General features: G+C 43.7%; 1 protein-coding gene across 4 annotated transcripts in view; it reads right to left on the bottom strand.

Moving 5' to 3' along the window:
• The window catches only part of LOC147662656 (kelch-like protein 13), a 409,739-nt gene that overhangs the window by 157,893 nt on the left and 235,389 nt on the right, over positions 1-16,457 (bottom strand). For all 4 annotated transcript variants that reach the window (XM_086951015.1, XM_086951014.1, XM_086951016.1 and 1 more), the window contains exon 2: positions 13,963-14,104. In XM_086951015.1, coding sequence (XP_086807141.1) covers positions 13,963-14,104 — 142 coding nt within the window. The remainder of the gene's footprint in view (positions 1-13,962; positions 14,105-16,457) is intronic.

Here is a 16,457-nt window from a genome sequence, read left to right on the forward strand (position 1 = left end):
TAGGTGTGCTGCCACCACCGCTAGGCATTTTGTGAAAACTCTCAGTGCTGTTGTGACACCGAACGGAAGGACTTTGAACTGGTAGTGTTGTCCTTCTAACAGAAACCTTAGGTATTTTCTGTGGGCTTTGTGAATTGGGATATGAAAGTAAGCGTCTTTTAGATCCAGTGTAGAAAGAAAGTCCCCTTTCTTCAGTAAAGGGAGTACTTGTTGGAGCGTGACCATGTGGAAGTGTTCCGAATTTATGTAAGCATTGAGAGGTCTGAGGTCTAATATTGGTCGTAGGGACCCGTCCTTTTTGGGGATCAGGAAGTATAGAGAGTATACTCCTGTTCCTTGTTGATCCTTTGGGACCTTCTCTATTGCATGCTTTTGTAGAAGTGCTAGCACTTCTTCTCTTAACAATGTCAGATGATCCTGACTCATTGGACGCTGTTTGGGAGGTATGTTTGGTGGGGTAGCTGTGAGTTCTAGGCAATAACCATGTTGGATAATTTGTCTCACCCACTTGTCTGACGTGATGTTTTCCCAGACAGGTAGGAACTGTGATAGACGTCCCCCGACCGGTGTTATGTGGTCTGGGGGGAGTTCTATGAAGTCACTGTTTTGGTGTTGAGGCGTTGCGGTTGTTATTATTTCCGCAGCCTCTACCCTTATTGTTGTTACCTCTGTAACTACCTCTTGAATTACCTCTGGGTGATGTTGGTGTGAAAGATGTGGATTGCTGATTTGTTCCTGTGTTTTTTGAGCCCCCTCTATAGGTGGATCTACGAAAGGAACCTCTGTGCGTTGGCTGTTGCAATGCTCCCATTGACTTAGCCGTTTCCGTATCTTTCTTCATCTTTTCTAATGTCTCGTCTGTACTTGAACCAAACAATGTCTTCTGATCAAATGGTTTGTTCAGTAGGGCTGTTTGTACTTCTTGTTTGAATCCTGAGATTCTAAGCCATGCGTGCCTTCTTAGCATGACACTAGTGTTAATAGACCTTGCTGCAGTGTCTGCTGCGTCTAATGCACACTTAATGGAAGTATTGGTTATTATTTTACCTTCCTGTATTAATTGGTCTGCCTTCTTCTGATGTTCTTTTGGAAGATGTGTGAGAAGTTTTTCTAACTCATCGTAATGTGCCCTGTCATAACGTGCGAGTAGTGCTTGTGTATTGGCTATACGCCAGCTATTCGCTGCCTGTGATGCTACTCTTTTGCCTGATGCATCTATTAACTTCGACTCTTTATCTGGTGGAGGAGCCTCTCCTGTAGATAATGAGTTTGCTCTTTTACGAGCGTTTGAGACCACCAGCGAATCTAGAGGTACATGCCCTCTAATAAATATTGGGTCCTTTGGAGCCGCTTTGTATTTTTTATCGATTCTTGGGTTTAACACCCTGGCTCTCACTGGGTTTTCGAATATTTCCTCTGTGTGAGTGAGAAGACCCTTCAGCATAGGAAGAGTACCTGATGTTCTCTGTGCACTAGGTAGAGTCTCTAACAAGAAATCCTCTATCTGAGGTTCTGTGTGCATATCTAGTTTGTGATATTTTGCTGCCCTATTAATGAGCTGCACAAAACCTGTGTTATCATCAGGTGGTGAAGGCTTTGAGGGATATAGCTCTGGGTCGTTGTCCTCATCTGACCCTACATCGTAATTTTCCCATGGATCTTCCTCATCTGGGATAGATTCGTCATCCCCTTGAGGTTCTCCCTCCCCTATATCACTGTCTACATCTGACTGAGGTGTAGCTGGTCTTGGTGTGGAGGGTGTAGGAATATGTGGCCTATTGTGAGGAATAGGAGAAGAGGGTGTGTCTCTAGGACGAGGAGAAGCAGGAGGAGTTATGTTCGTCCCTATTGTTCTCTTTTTTGAAGGAAGAGGTTTATCTTCTGACTGTTCACTCTTTCTCTTCTTCGTGACCACTTTCCCAGTTTGTGGGTCAATAAACAAGATCTTTTGTTTGGGATCTGTTTGTTGCTCTTGAATCGGTACCGAGGGTCCTGGTTCCGAGAGCTGTTTTTGTTTTTGATCTTCAGATCTTGCTGTTTTCGACACCGAATGTCTGCTCGATTCCGACTTTTTGGGTATCGAGTGTCTTTTGGGCGATAAATCATATTTCTTTTTCGACATGGAATGTTTCGATACCGAGCTCTCCTTTGTATGTAGCCTCGGTGCCGAAGTCGATGTCGCCCTTTTCTCGGATCCGACATGGTGGGATTCCGAGTGCTTCGGTTTCAGTTTCGGTTTCGTTGCCGGGCCCGAGGGCGGGGCGTCGGAAACTTTTTTCAGCGGTTTGACCGGGCCCGAGGGCGGGGTCGTTACCGCACGGGGTCGGTTTTTCGGTAAGGGGACGTCGTCACTCACGGTTTGTTGCTCGAAGAGTTCTTCAACCTCCGACTGGTCCCCTTCCGACCCCGACTGGTCCTCTTCTTCCTCGATTTGTTCGTCTCCGAACAGCTCCGGGATTGCCTCCGCCTGCATTCTGGAAGCCTCGTGTCTTCGAGCTCGACGATTTCTAATCGTTAGCTTGGAGGAGAATGCTGCGCAGGCTTCGCAGTCCCTGGATTCGTGTTCAGGCGATAGACAGAGGTTGCACACCTCGTGTAGGTCCTTGTGTGGGAACTTAGCACCACACGATGGACATTTTTTGAATGGAGTCCTTTCCATGGACTCCGGGCTTGACTGCGTCGAGAAAGGTCTCCTGTTCTTCGACGTAGATCCAAGTTTTTCTCTTCTATTTTGAATTTGTAACGCGTCGGAATGGAAAAGAACGCGTTCGATAACAATACCGTCGAATTGGAAAGGGAATACGCGCCGAAAAATCACTTTCTTCTGAAGTTGATCTGGAGCGTCTCGATCTTCATCCGAACCCGATGGCGGAAAAAAACAATCTAAGGATGGAGCCGATGCCCATGCGCACTACCAACTAAGGGAGGAGTCACCAAGATACAAAAGACTCTCCAAGAGAAAAACAAAGTGCAATCATCCGAGCCCAACACCAGATGGCGATCTATTCATAATGTACCATCTGCAGCCCATATGCCTCGAACAGGTATTTTTTTCCTCTGCTTCTGGGATTATTTGGGTGCCGTTTCCAACCTCTGTGACACCTACTGTTTCCAAGTTTGTCTGTTCTTTTACTATATGATCCTTGTCATCTGGGTTTGCTTTTGCGAAATACTTTCGGATTCCAGGGGTTGCTATTGTCTTTCCGTTTCTTACTGCCTTGTTGGTGCTCTTCCTGATTGCGTCGTTCGTTCCCATTCTTTTCATGAAGATGGTTCTGGATCGGAGCTTCTTATAACCCATTGCACTGTATTAGGTCAGTTGGAGTTGACACTCTGGTCGATAGTGAGGTGACGCGGTATGCAGGCTGCGTTGATAAATCAATTTTCGCCTTCTTTGTAACTTTTTTCACTGTTAGCAGTTGGCTCTTTTATTAACTCTGTTTACTTTATAGAAAGTTTGTAATGAGTTGTAGTGAATGGCGTTGTTAGTCTGTTACTGATTTAGCTGATTTGCTGCCGTTTGGTTTTGCCACTTGTAACAGGAGTGGTAGAGTGGTAGAGGAAGGCAAGTAGCAGATGGCAGCAGACTGCGAATGGCAGCAGTGAGCAAGGTAGCAAGCGGAGCACACGGGGGGCCCCAGGCTGGGGGGACCTTGTCAACCAGCCTCTCTGGGTCCACCCCCGGCTCTTACTTTGCGGTCGCCTCTATCGGCTACCGCGCTTGCTTTCGTCTCCCCCTCCAGCCGCCGCCTCTTACCTTGCTGGCCTTGCTAGCACCTGCTCACCTGTTCCAAGGTGCAGTTAATGGCTCCTCCACCGCTGGCTGGGTGAATGCGGGCGACGGTCTCTAAGGGGACGTTAGTCAGATATTCAGGTATTTGCCGGGGGGGACCGACTCACGGGATGACCCACAGGGTGACTCTCTGCTGCTCCCACCTCCGTCGGGCCGCTCCCTGCAGTCCCGCCGAAATTGCTCCACGGCTCCTTAGGCTCCCACCTCTCTCGGGCCGCTCCCGCCGTTCAGGCCAGCGTTTCTGCAGGGCACGCCGCCTGCACCTGGAAGCCGCTCCCGAAAACCACCGTGGGTCAGGGGTCTCTATGAGGCGGCTGTTTGGCTCTAGCTCAGACGGCGTCTCTAGCTCTGGCTCTAGCGGACGGCGAACTTCGTGGCAGTGAAAACTCTGGGATAGCGTCCGACCTCTGCACATGCGCTCTGATGTACAAGAACAACAGAAGCCCCTGCTCTAGGATAAAGGTAATTAGAACCCAATGGTTTCTGTTTAGTGTGTCAATATTGACTAAAGCACATAAACCATGTTACAGAGTCAGTACAATGTGCCCAGAAAGAAATTTCGCAATGGAGTAGAATTCTTCTTAATGAAAACACTTTATTGTTCCTCTTGTTGTGGCCAACACGTGTTTCATCGCAGGGAAACAGACTGCGAATCTTCAGGGCTGGGTATAGATACAAGAAATACATTTGTATGGTTGTTCTTTAAGAGCGAAGCATTAAAAGTGGTGGGTGAACCCTTGGTGATACTCCACAGGCATGCCATTGGGTGACATAGTGTCATACAAGTGTGATTTGGAATCTCGTGGTTATGGTGACTACAGTGTTTGTGAATGGTGATGTCTTATATAATGTGGTTATGCAGAATGTGTGGAAGTGACTTCGGATAATCTGAGACTAAGTCCGTTATATCAAAGTGATTGATAAAGGCAGTCGAATTGAAAACATAGATAATTACGTGCTGTTTAACTGACAAAAATGGAATATCCTATCATAGCTACAAGAATATATTCTCCTATCATATATCATGTCATAGCTGTAACCATGGGTGTAATATGATTCCATATAGTTTAATTTTGAAGAACATTTTAAAGATACGGGATGGTGGATCCCGACGGGATCCACCATCCCGTATCTTTAAAATGTTCAATCACTTTGATATAACGGACTCACCAATGAAGTCACTACAGGTTACAATGGTCTGTATACCTGTTCACTAGCACAGTCACTTTTTCACTCATTTCCACTTGTCACCTACTGTTAAATTGTTGTCGAAATTCTATGTAATGAATGTCACAAATGCGCATACTGGTCATTATGTTTGCCCCCTTTTTTATTAAATATATAAAAAAGGTTTTAGTCTCAGATTATCCGAAGTCACTTCCACACATTCTGCATAACCACATTATACAAGACATCACCATTCACAAACACTGTAGTCACCATAACCACGAGATTCCAAATCACACTTGTATGACACTATGTCACCCAATGGCATGCCTGTGGAGTATCACCAAGGGTTCACCCACCACTTTTAATGCTTCGCTCTTAAAGAACAACCATACAAATGTATTTCTTGTATCTATACCCAGCCCTGAAGATTCGCAGTCTGTTTCCCTGCGATGAAACACGTGTTGGCCACAACAAGAGGAACAATAAAGTGTTTTCATTAAGAAGAATTCTACTCCATTGCGAAATTTCTTTCTGGGCACATTGTACTGACTCTGTAACATGGTTTATGTGCTTTAGTCAATATTGACACACTAAACAGAAACCATTGGGTTCTAATTACCTTTATCCTAGAGCAGGGGCTTCTGTTGTTCTTGTGCATTATGTGTGGATTTCTGATCCACCCTTGAGCGGTTACGAGGGATTACCGCCCGCCCCATTGCCTGGAAACTCATACCCTACTACACCACAATACCCTACGGCTACTCGGCTGTGCGCCTTCTTTAATCTGGAATACCTTAAACCCTCTCAGCAGATCCATGCGCTCTGATGTGGTGACCCTGTTATCAGGGTTCCCACTGGCCTTGGACAGTCAGATGCTGTAAGAGCACACCCAAACTGTTATGCATGCATCCGTTGTAATTGTCCTCTGTGGACCTGGGTCAAGAAAAGGCAGCCCCTGCAACAGGTTGGTGGTGTTCAACCATTTCAGAGAGCGACTAGTGGGGCAGCTGATCAACACCAGATCATCCCAATGAACTACCACTTGGGTCCACTGGTGCGCTAAGGTCTCCTGCAATGGACGCATGTGTAACCTGGCATGGGCTACTATGGCAAGACAGGAGCCCATTATGCCAAGGAGGTGCATAACTGTCCTGAATGCGACTTGGTGGTCTACTTTAAAGATAGGAATTAGTACATGGAAGGACTGGATCATGGCAGCATTTGAATGAGCCATGCTAACATGAGTTGAGGACTGCCCCCAGATACAGCTATATCTGGAGTGGTTGGAGTGGAGATTTTGTAGCATGGATGGTAAACCCTAGAGGTTTATTGTGAGCGGAGTGCTTTCACATCATTTTGATGAGTAGCATTTTTGACGAGCCAGTCGTCCAGATAAAGGAACACCCTTGGTGCAGTGGTGACTTCGAAGGAGAACGCCTTGAACTGGTAAAGCTTTCAGCTGACCACAAACATGATACCAGCGATGTGCCAAGTACACTGGTATGTGGAAATAAGCGTAAGTGTCATTCAAGTCGAGAATAGCAATGAAGTCGCCTTGTTGTAGCAGCGGGATGACATCCTAAAGAGTAGCTATGTGAAGTGCTCTGAAAGAATGTATTTATTAAGGGGCTGGAGGTCCGTAAAAGATTAAAGAGACCATCTTGTAATTGATTAAGTACAGAGAGTATTCTCCTGTGCCCTGCTGATGGTAGGGGACGGGTCTATAGTACCTTTACTGCTTGGACCTCCTCCCTGAGTAGCTTTCGATGTTCTGGGGATGGTTTGTGTTTGCAAGGTAGAATGGTGGGAGGCATGGAAATGAGCACCAATCAATAACTATATTGGATAATATTCAACATCCACTGGACCGGAGGCGATGTTCTGCCAAGCAGCAAAGTACCCTGGAGGCGCCCCCCTCCCCACCCCCAACAAGTTTTGTATGAGTCGGGATGGGGGTGAAGCGAGGAAAGTCACAGCTTCATGGTGGCAGCTCTTTTGGGGAGCCACCTTTAACCCTGACTTGGAAGTTGTTGCCTCTGTAGGACCCTAGTGACTATCCTCTGGGAGGACTGTTGGGTGTGACGCTGTTGGTATGAGGTGAAGGCCACGGGGAGGCGGTCTTTGAGCCTCTATGGGGGGTGTAGCAAAAGGGGCCGCAAGGGCTCGGTGTATGAAGGGCGCCCATAATTTTGGCCGTCTCAGTAGCCTTCTTTATTTTTTCCCACATCTGGTCATCGTGTGGCAAAAACAGATGTTGGGCATCCAATGACAGATTGAGCAAGTTTTGCTGGGCTTCCAGCTTGAAGCCAAAGAAACGGAGCCAGGCATGCCTGCGCATTAGGACACTGGAGCCGACCACCTTGCAGCTGCATGCAAGGCAAATGGTCGTGTTCTAAATCTGCCTTCACTCAGACGATCTCATATTTCCTTTTCCTTTGCTCCTCTGGGATATGAAGGAGGAGCTCCTCCATTAAATCCCAATGAGCACAATCACAGCTAGAGAGAAGCCCAATGGAATTGGCAATCCACCATTGGATGGCTGATTGAGCAGCTACCCTCTTGTTTCCTTCCCAGTATAAGAATTGGCTTGGTAGTTTGGTCTGCCCTGTTCCCATGATGCACTGGGCCAGGGACAGACTAATTTGCATGTAGCCAGGTTCTGAGCTGGGATGGTGCAGTGAGCTAAAAAACGGTGATGGATCAAGCCCTGATCTGTTGACTGGGTATGAGTGTTCTGTTTAATTCAAATACTCTGTCCATCACCACCCCCTTTTCTGAACCCTCTTACCTGCAGCATCTATTTATTTATTCTCTTTATCTGGTGGAGGGGCATTACCAGTAGTATAAGGGCTAGCCCTCTAACAGGCAGCAGTGATTAGAAATACACAAGGGAAGCTTTGCATTTTTTATCCACCCTAGGTGTAATAATTCTGGTGTGGTCGAGGTTGTGAAGGTGGTCGGGGATGTGACATAGCATGCCTTTAATCGTGGGGACGTACCGGGTGGATGAGGCACAGGGTCTCAAAAAGGAAGGAGCGGCAGGTATCCCAAACAACCTTTTTATGCTCAGGAGACAGACACAGATTACAGACCTGATGGAGATCGGTCAAAGGATATTTTGTGTGGCAGAGAGGACAGTAGCAAAATGGCATCAGTTCCATCACATTGAGGACATGGGGGTGATGCAGTCGGGTGACGAAAGGAGGCCCGAAGGGCTAAGGTGGACAGAGAGCCACCAGGTTGAAGCAGAAATTGTTCCCCAAAACAAAGGGAAAAGAGAAACACAATTAAAAAAATACCAAGTGAGGGAAGGAACCAGTCTTAACCGAACAGAGCACCATGACTGTGACTATCTGGAGCACACGTCCGATCCAGACAGCAGAAAGAAAATCCAACAATGTATTCAATGACCATATGCATTAGCAGCAAGTGGAGGGGTCTCAGTACCATGAGACCCAAAGAAAAAAACTTGCATACATCTGGGCCTAAAACGAGATGGGAGTATGCATAGCATATGTATCTATAGCTACAAATGCCTCGAACACACATATACACATGCACATTCAAAAGGGCTATTAGATGATGATGATGATGATGATGAACTTGAGTATCTTTTAATAACTCAACTGATTACTCCAACTATTTTTGTTTTTACCTAAAGTTTATAAGAACATGGAAAATCCTCCTGGGCACCCCAACATAAGCTCTTGTGGTGCCCTTTTGGAAAATACCTCCAGGTTTTTAGCTATTTTGAGCTATTTTCCTTTTTCCTTATGTTTAAAGTTTACCTTCATACATTTGTGATACAATGGATTTCTGAAACTGAATTGGAGGGATTCCTTAGAAGGAGGACTACACAATGGTGGCCATCGATGTAGTCTCCTTATATACATAGCTCAGACACGATAATGGCATTAGTGCCTAAGGAATTGATTTGAAATCATGGTGCTTGAATATGCCTGGTCAGACCAAAAATATTTTAGACATGATGCGCTTTTGTCTTATGAATAATGTTTTAATTTTTGACAAAAAAAACTATCTACAGACAAAGCAAGGGAACTGCAATGGGTGCTTCTTTTGCACCCACTTATCCTAACCTCACGATGGGCTTTTGGGACTGAAAACAACAAGATGTTAACTGACAAAGTGGTATTTTGGGTGTGTTATATACAGGGCTTTTTTTTTAATTTGGAAAGGTGCTACGGAGGAATTTAATTCCTTTCTGAAGTCTCTGAATGAAAATGCATTCCAACTTAAATTCATCTATGCCATTAGTCAACAGGAGATAGACTACTTAGATATACACATCTATATAAAGGACCAAAGAATTTGCACTACTTTTTTCTGCAAACCAACAGCATGTAATAGCAGTCTCTCTGCAAATAGTGCTCATCCAAAATCTCTCAAATGGAGTGTCCCATATGGGGAATGTTTACTTGTTCGTAAGACCATGAATTTCGAGCACAGGTAGATCAAATGTATGTGAGATTCTTAAGAAAAGGATATCCAACAGTGGTCCTAGAGAATGCTAAATCAAGAGCATGAGAATGAAAAAGGAATTTCTGCTATACCCTAAAAGTCGAAAAGAAAAGCACAAGAAAAATTCCAAAGAAAAAGTGAGATTCATTACACTGTTCAACTCCTCAAGTGGAGTGATTCGAGATGCACTAAAAGGTCATTAGAAAGTACTTTCCAAAGATGAAGACTTAAGAACCTGTCCCTCAGACCATCTAAGTATCACCTACAAGAAGGCATCATCATTGGGGGACTTATTAACACACAGTTACTTTCTAAAACCAGAAAAAGGAGACCGTAAAATGCAGTGTCTGAGAGTGAATAGTTTTTTCAAATATCCCAAATGCAAAGCATGCAAATATAGACAAAACCATCAAGAAATAGTGACCTTGACAGGAAAAATAAAAATCAAGGAGGGAACATGCAAAACCACCCATGTAGTGTATGCTTTGGAGTGTCAATGTGAAAACAATACATTGGAAGCACCATAAACAAAATCAAGTTGCAAATTCTACTGCACCTAAGAGCAATTACCAACAAAGCTTTCTCTTATGCCATATCAAAACATATTTGGAAAGATTAAGAGGATAATTTAAAGAACTTCTCCTTTCATGGTATTGAACAAAACCCTCGGTATTTGAGAGGAGGGGATTGTGAGCTTGTACTGCGAAAGACTGAGTCTAAATGGATTATCATGATGGGAACAGAGATTCCATGGGGACTTAACACTTATAAGTAGACCAACCTCTACCTGGTAAGAACTCAGGGAAGGGGGCCCGCTCTCTCCGTCGGTAACCCTTTTGTGGTACATGAGCTGCAACCGGTTACAGAGGTGAGTTTACTTATCCATCGATTTTAATAAATTCCAGTGGTACCATGCTTAAAATTGGATTACTGGTTTGGTATCTCTATATTTATTAGTTTTTCTATATTTTCTTCAAATATGCACCAGCATTGTTTATTTCTTTTGGTCCTGACGAAAGCTTGGATACTTTTAAAGACCAGATAGGCTGAAACATGTTGACCGACCTTACCATCTTAGCAGTCTAATTCACAATGCTTTGCACTGCTTTTTAATCCTGCCAGTTCGGACAAGCCAATAAAAAGTTTTTTGTCCCTACTAGGTAGTTTCAGAATCACATTTATCTTTCCAATCACATCCAGCGCTGCACCCTCACAACGCCTAGCATCCTTAACATCTAAGGACATTCAAAAAAACATCCAAGAGCTCCTACCTCACAGTGAGGGAGTTGTAGTCCTTATTGGGACTGGGTTTTCCCACTGGGAGGAGAAGCCCATATGATGAAGCATGCCACATATGGTGGGTGATGGCATTCGTCCTGCAAAGGATTGCTCTCCAGAAGGGCTTTACTGTGAGATACATATTCCTACCTGCCCTCTTTTTACGATTTCTTTGGAGACTTGGCTCAATCCAAGTCCCAAGATGGCTGACAACACTTCCTAGTTGAAGTGTTGGCAGCCAATCAGAGCTGTGCATTTCCCTGATCCAGCTGGTCATTCTTTGCGATTATTCGCGACAGACCCGCGGTCACAGATATCACTATTGTGATTCGATTTAACTTCTGAAAAACTACTGAACCGATTTACAACAAATAACTGAAAGTGCCATCTACATAACCAAATCTTCATTGCTGCCAAATATGATGTAATTCCATCCAGCAGTTCGGGCAGCAGGTTTCCACTAGCATGCCTTTCATACATATATATTTACATATTAAGGCAACTTAAATCATAAATCAACAACCAAACACCTTCCAATGTTATGCCACTCTAATGAAACGGAATCCTAGATGAAAGGCATCCTAGAAAACCTTATTCACCCTTTTCAATCTATTGACTTGCCAGTCTTCTAACTTTGATGCAGCCATCCCCTCTGCTGTCTGAGGCTCAAAGCTATGAATCATCAGTTGATGGCACTCTTATTTATCTCAGTATTCATTACATAACACTTACAATGTCAATGTCTATTATGTCACACTGTTCAATCCAGTCCATGTGTTGTAGGATGGAACAGTGCTCTGAGATTTTTATGAAGGGAATCAAAAGGACATTCATGTAAAGGAAGAAAACTAGCCTGTCCGACTGATGTTTGACCAGCCGCAAGTCTTGGAATTCCTCCTTCATCCACACAAAAAGCGAGGAATCTAGGGACACATTTTGACTTTAACATTTGTTCACACTTCAGGTCATTACAGTTGTCACAGTTCTAAACCTTCAGTTATCCTTAAGAAATAAAACCCTCCAACTTCTATACAACGTCCTGTGTAATGATAAGAATTCTCATTATGGAAAACCTGGACTACTGCAACGTGAAATAAACTGGTCTCCCCAAGAAACCAATTGCTAGATTTTAAAGGGTACAAAGCCAGGTTGTCAAAATGCCAAACCACTTCCAAAATGACCCCATCAAGCCCACTCCAAAAATCAATCTATTGGTCTTTCAAAGAGGCTAGGATTACATTTAAGGATTCGGCTGTACTATCCACAAAATGTACTGGAACATAGACCCAGAATATTTGCAGAATTGGCTACTCGCTGTGCTCTAGGCAGGAATCTCCGGTTATCCTCCAGCTACCCTGATCTATCAACTATCATTCAAGAAGATTAAACAGATTCCTGGGGTCGCAGGGCCTCAGATTTTGGAACATCCTTAAATCTACTTTGAGATCCGAATACATGCAGTTATGCCAGCATGACTTAAACATGAGTTGCTCTAAGGAATATTTCCATTGATGCCTTCAGTTCCATTAGCTAGGGATACTAGTATATTCATGGGTTGTCTACCTAATTCCAACATAGTGAGAATGCTGCTCACATACATATTCAGATTGATTCAGATGATCTACCCAGCCTAGCTACTGATTGTAGGATATTAAGCAGTTATTTTGTTTCATGATGCAACTGAATTTAATCCACAACAGCACCATCTAAAGGTTTGAAAGAGAAGAGCAGAAATCCCAGGATCAACTGCGCAGCTGGGCTGAACAAAGTGTCCTTAAAAATAAATTTAAAAAACCCTTCCCTAAGGATAATTACTGAAACACTGCATTAGTGTGGCTTTAGTTGAAGAATATAGGAATTCTGCATTCAGTGAACCAAGCCAAAACTAATCCGGTTAATGTATTCAAGCAAAGGTAGTGGTGGTTTGACTAAGTAACTGGAATGCATTGAAAGGCTTTTACTAAATATTCGGCTTCAGTAGGGAGACCTAATAGCGTATACTGTTCTTGTAACTTTCTTTCCGCATACCATGACTCCGCATACTTTCATGACGAGAGTACCATGACTCCGTAATGCCATTATAACGCTTGCCATTACATTTTATATGCTTTTAGCACGTATACATTTACAACGAAATTCGTTGTAAATGCATGAATGGTAAAAGTAGTTTTTTTTAAATGTTTGGATAAGCTAAGTATGGGTATAAGGGTTTATGTTTTGGGGTACTGAGGTAAATGTTTTGGGGTGTTAGGGTATTTTAAGGGTTTAGATATAGTTTTGGGTTTTGGGGTACAGGGGTATTTTTAGGATTCAGGGGTAGGTTTGGGTTTTGGGGTACATGGCTATAATAAGGGTTCAGGGCTAGGTTTGGGTTTTGGGGTACAGGGGTATTTTTAGGATTCAGGGGTAGGTTTGGGTTTTGGGGTACATGGCTATAATAAGGGTTCAGGGCTAGGTTTGGGTTTTGGGGTACAGGGGTATTTTAAGGTTCAGGGGTAGGTTTGGGTTTTGGGATACAGGGGTATTTTTCAGGTTCAGGGGTAGAATCGGGTTTTGAGGTACAGGGGTATTTGTAGGGTTCAGGGCTAGGTTTGGGTTTTGGGGTACAGGGGTATTTTAGGGTGTAGGGATAGGTTTGGGTTTTGGGGTACAGGGCATATTTATAGGGTTAAGATGGGTTAGTGTTTAAGGGTGTTGGGGTATTTTAAGGAGTAAGGTTGGGTTATGATTATGGGGTGCAGGGGTATTTAAAGGGAGCAGGGTGGACCCCCGGAGCTGGAATGTACAGAACCTGGGAAGGAAAAACAATGAAATATTGGGCACAACGCTCTTTTTTTTCCGTAACCCGCGCCCCGCACACGCCTAAGCCCCCAGCAAACGCCCACAGCACAACGCAGACACGTCCACAAGGGAGTACTTTGCTGGCACGGTTATTTTACCTTTTAAATGCGTCTGCATAGCCTATGTCCTTCTGCTGCAACTGCCCTTTCCAACGCTGTATTGGGTGTTGTGATTGGTGCTGTGGTTCCTGAGATTACCCGCATCAAAGATTTGGGCTCTCTCTTTATTATATTAGTATAGATTAGCCAAAAACAAACAAGAAATTGTTTATACATTGATGTGTCTTGCTTGTGCCAGTCACAACTGCTGCAAAGGAAGCTACTAGACCGGGGTCTAAATTTTGCCAAAGCTGGAGAAGCACTCATACCATATCACTTTAAGAAACAAAAAGTTTATTTTACCTGTAGTACCACAGAACTGTGCGTATTGCTAGTAAAAAATCTAGTTGTTCCGGTCTTTGAAGACTGAAGATGGGCAGAAACTCCCATATCGCTGCTCCCAAGAGATACTTTCATGTGAGGGTCGTCTTCTTCCACTAAAGATCTAAACAAAATGAAAAATAAAAACACAATAATAAGTCTATTGAACTTTCAATCTATGATACTGTGCAAACCAAATAAGTACATACAATAAAATTTTAGAGTGAGTTTGGTTTCATTATTTAGATCAGGAGTCTGACATTTCAACAAGCAGACGGAATTTTTAAGCCTCAGCATTATCAAACTAATGAACAAGCTACCTACGGTAATTATCTTTCAAACTATCTTTCCGGTGGATAATCTACTTTCCTCACATTTTAAAAATTCCCCAGACATATGACTGGATTTATAAAAGTTATAATAGCTCTCCTACATCACTAAATAGCACTAAACTTCATCTCAATGTCAGGGGGTACAATCATCATACAAAACTACAACTCCTCTAGAACAGGGAGCAGGGCAGGCTCGGTCAGGAATGTGCAGGAAGACAAGAGTAACCAACAGAAAGTAAGTACATGCATAAGTATCCATCAGAAGACCAAGCTAGAGTCCTCATCTTTGGAATCAATAACACAGTAATGCCTTTCCCAGGTGGCAGGTCTTAGGGGATAGTCACACCACAAGATCCTGCTGCACAGACCTTGCAAAATATCCGTCTAAGAGATAGTACCTGCTAAAGGTGTGCTTCAAACCCCACATTGCAATAGACATATGACACAGGAAGAAATCTGGCCAGAGCTGAAGAAGATGCTTTTGTCATTGTGGAAAGGGTCCAGATACCTTCAGGAGGATCGTTCTTGGCATTGGCATAGAAAATCGTAAACCACAGTACAATACATCTGAGCAGTGTCCCTTTCTTGACAACCTTACTCGTTTTGCATCAACATGGCCTACGAATTGTTAGTCTAGAATTTCACGGTCCTGTGAGCCCACTGCCACCACTGGTTCTCTTGCCCTGTGAGTGACTATATGTTCGGAAAGGATAGCGATGGACATACCTACACAATGAGAGAAAAACATTGTTTTTCGCTAGGAATTTTTCGATTCAGTTCTCCTATTCTCCCCGCCCCTTTTTTGAAGATTTCTTTAATGCCTTAAATCGTATTCCTCGACTTTCCATCCGCTGAGTCTTTTTCAATTTTTCACAATACTTGTAGCCATTTATTGACCCCAAGAAGGCCTATTTTGTAGATTTTGAGAATATAGATAAGCGTATGAGCGCTTAACTTTTCCAATATGGTTCTGAACCAAGTTTGACGGCCATTTTTTAATTAACACAAGTGGTCTAGTGTTCCGCAATTCAGACACAGATGCGGAATACCTCAACTACGTGCCGGCACAAAACACCTGGTCTGGGACAAATGCCAGAAGAATGTGGTCACCGGGTGAGCCGATTCAGGTGCAGTGGCAGAGAACAGCCTTGATGAAGTGCAGCAGGTTGGCTCCCGGTTTGGGCTCTAAGGGGCTTTCTAATGGGAGTCAATAGCTCTACAGGGTCAATAGCTCGCACAGACCCAGCCTCCTTGGTTTGAAAATACAAGTTAAATATTTTGATGGCATTTAACCTACTGTTTTGCAGGGTTTGACTACAGGCATCCTCCTCCGCGGTGGGGTCATGACGCACAAGTCTGGCGTTTAAAATGTACGTTTTTTTCATGTGTTCGTCTTGTTGTTATGTATTTTGTTCGTCAATTTGGGCTAAAGTTGTTTCGCACTTTATACAGTATATCCACTGCTGATTTTTCTGCACTTTAAAAGCACCAATAAACTTGGACGTTTTGTATTTTCACTGCTTTGGACATTAATTTGTGTCTGCCACGGCTGATGTTTTTAAACTCTCCCCTCTTTCTCGTTTTTAATGGAAAACGGTGGCGATATCCTGTGAATAATACTGCATCTAGGTTGTGTGTTTTGTATGGCTTGCAATGTGATACGTTCCTATGTATGAACCTTTTGAGGAGTGGAACCAATAGGAACTAGGTTCCTTAGGTCCCAATGAATAGACAATGGGGGCAAGGCTCGATACATGTTGGCCAGATAAGCAAGGAATAGATTAATTGATATCATTTTCCTTCTTTCTCTCTTCACCTGATATTTAATCTTACGGACTAGAGGCAGGAATAAAATGACGATGACCTACTAGTCTGGTATTTTAAAGTTTGAATAGCGCATGCACTCCCCTCCCACAACTTAGTCTTCATCATAGACAAAACCAAAAAAGTGCTCCCACGTATTTCGTCTGGTGGAAGCATGCCTCGATCCGCAGCGGATCGGGAAGAACCCCAATGATGAAGCATGCCACCAAGGGGAAACCCTGGTGGGTGAGGGGTCTTTAAGAAAAACTGTGCTTTTCTCTCATTGTGAAGGGTATGTCCATCGCTATTCCTTTCCAAATTTACTGGGTTCTTTGTTTTGCT

Source organism: Lissotriton vulgaris, unplaced genomic scaffold, assembly GCF_964263255.1.
Source record: "Lissotriton vulgaris unplaced genomic scaffold, aLisVul1.2 SCAFFOLD_322, whole genome shotgun sequence".
NCBI classification, from domain to species: domain Eukaryota; kingdom Metazoa; phylum Chordata; class Amphibia; order Caudata; family Salamandridae; genus Lissotriton; species Lissotriton vulgaris.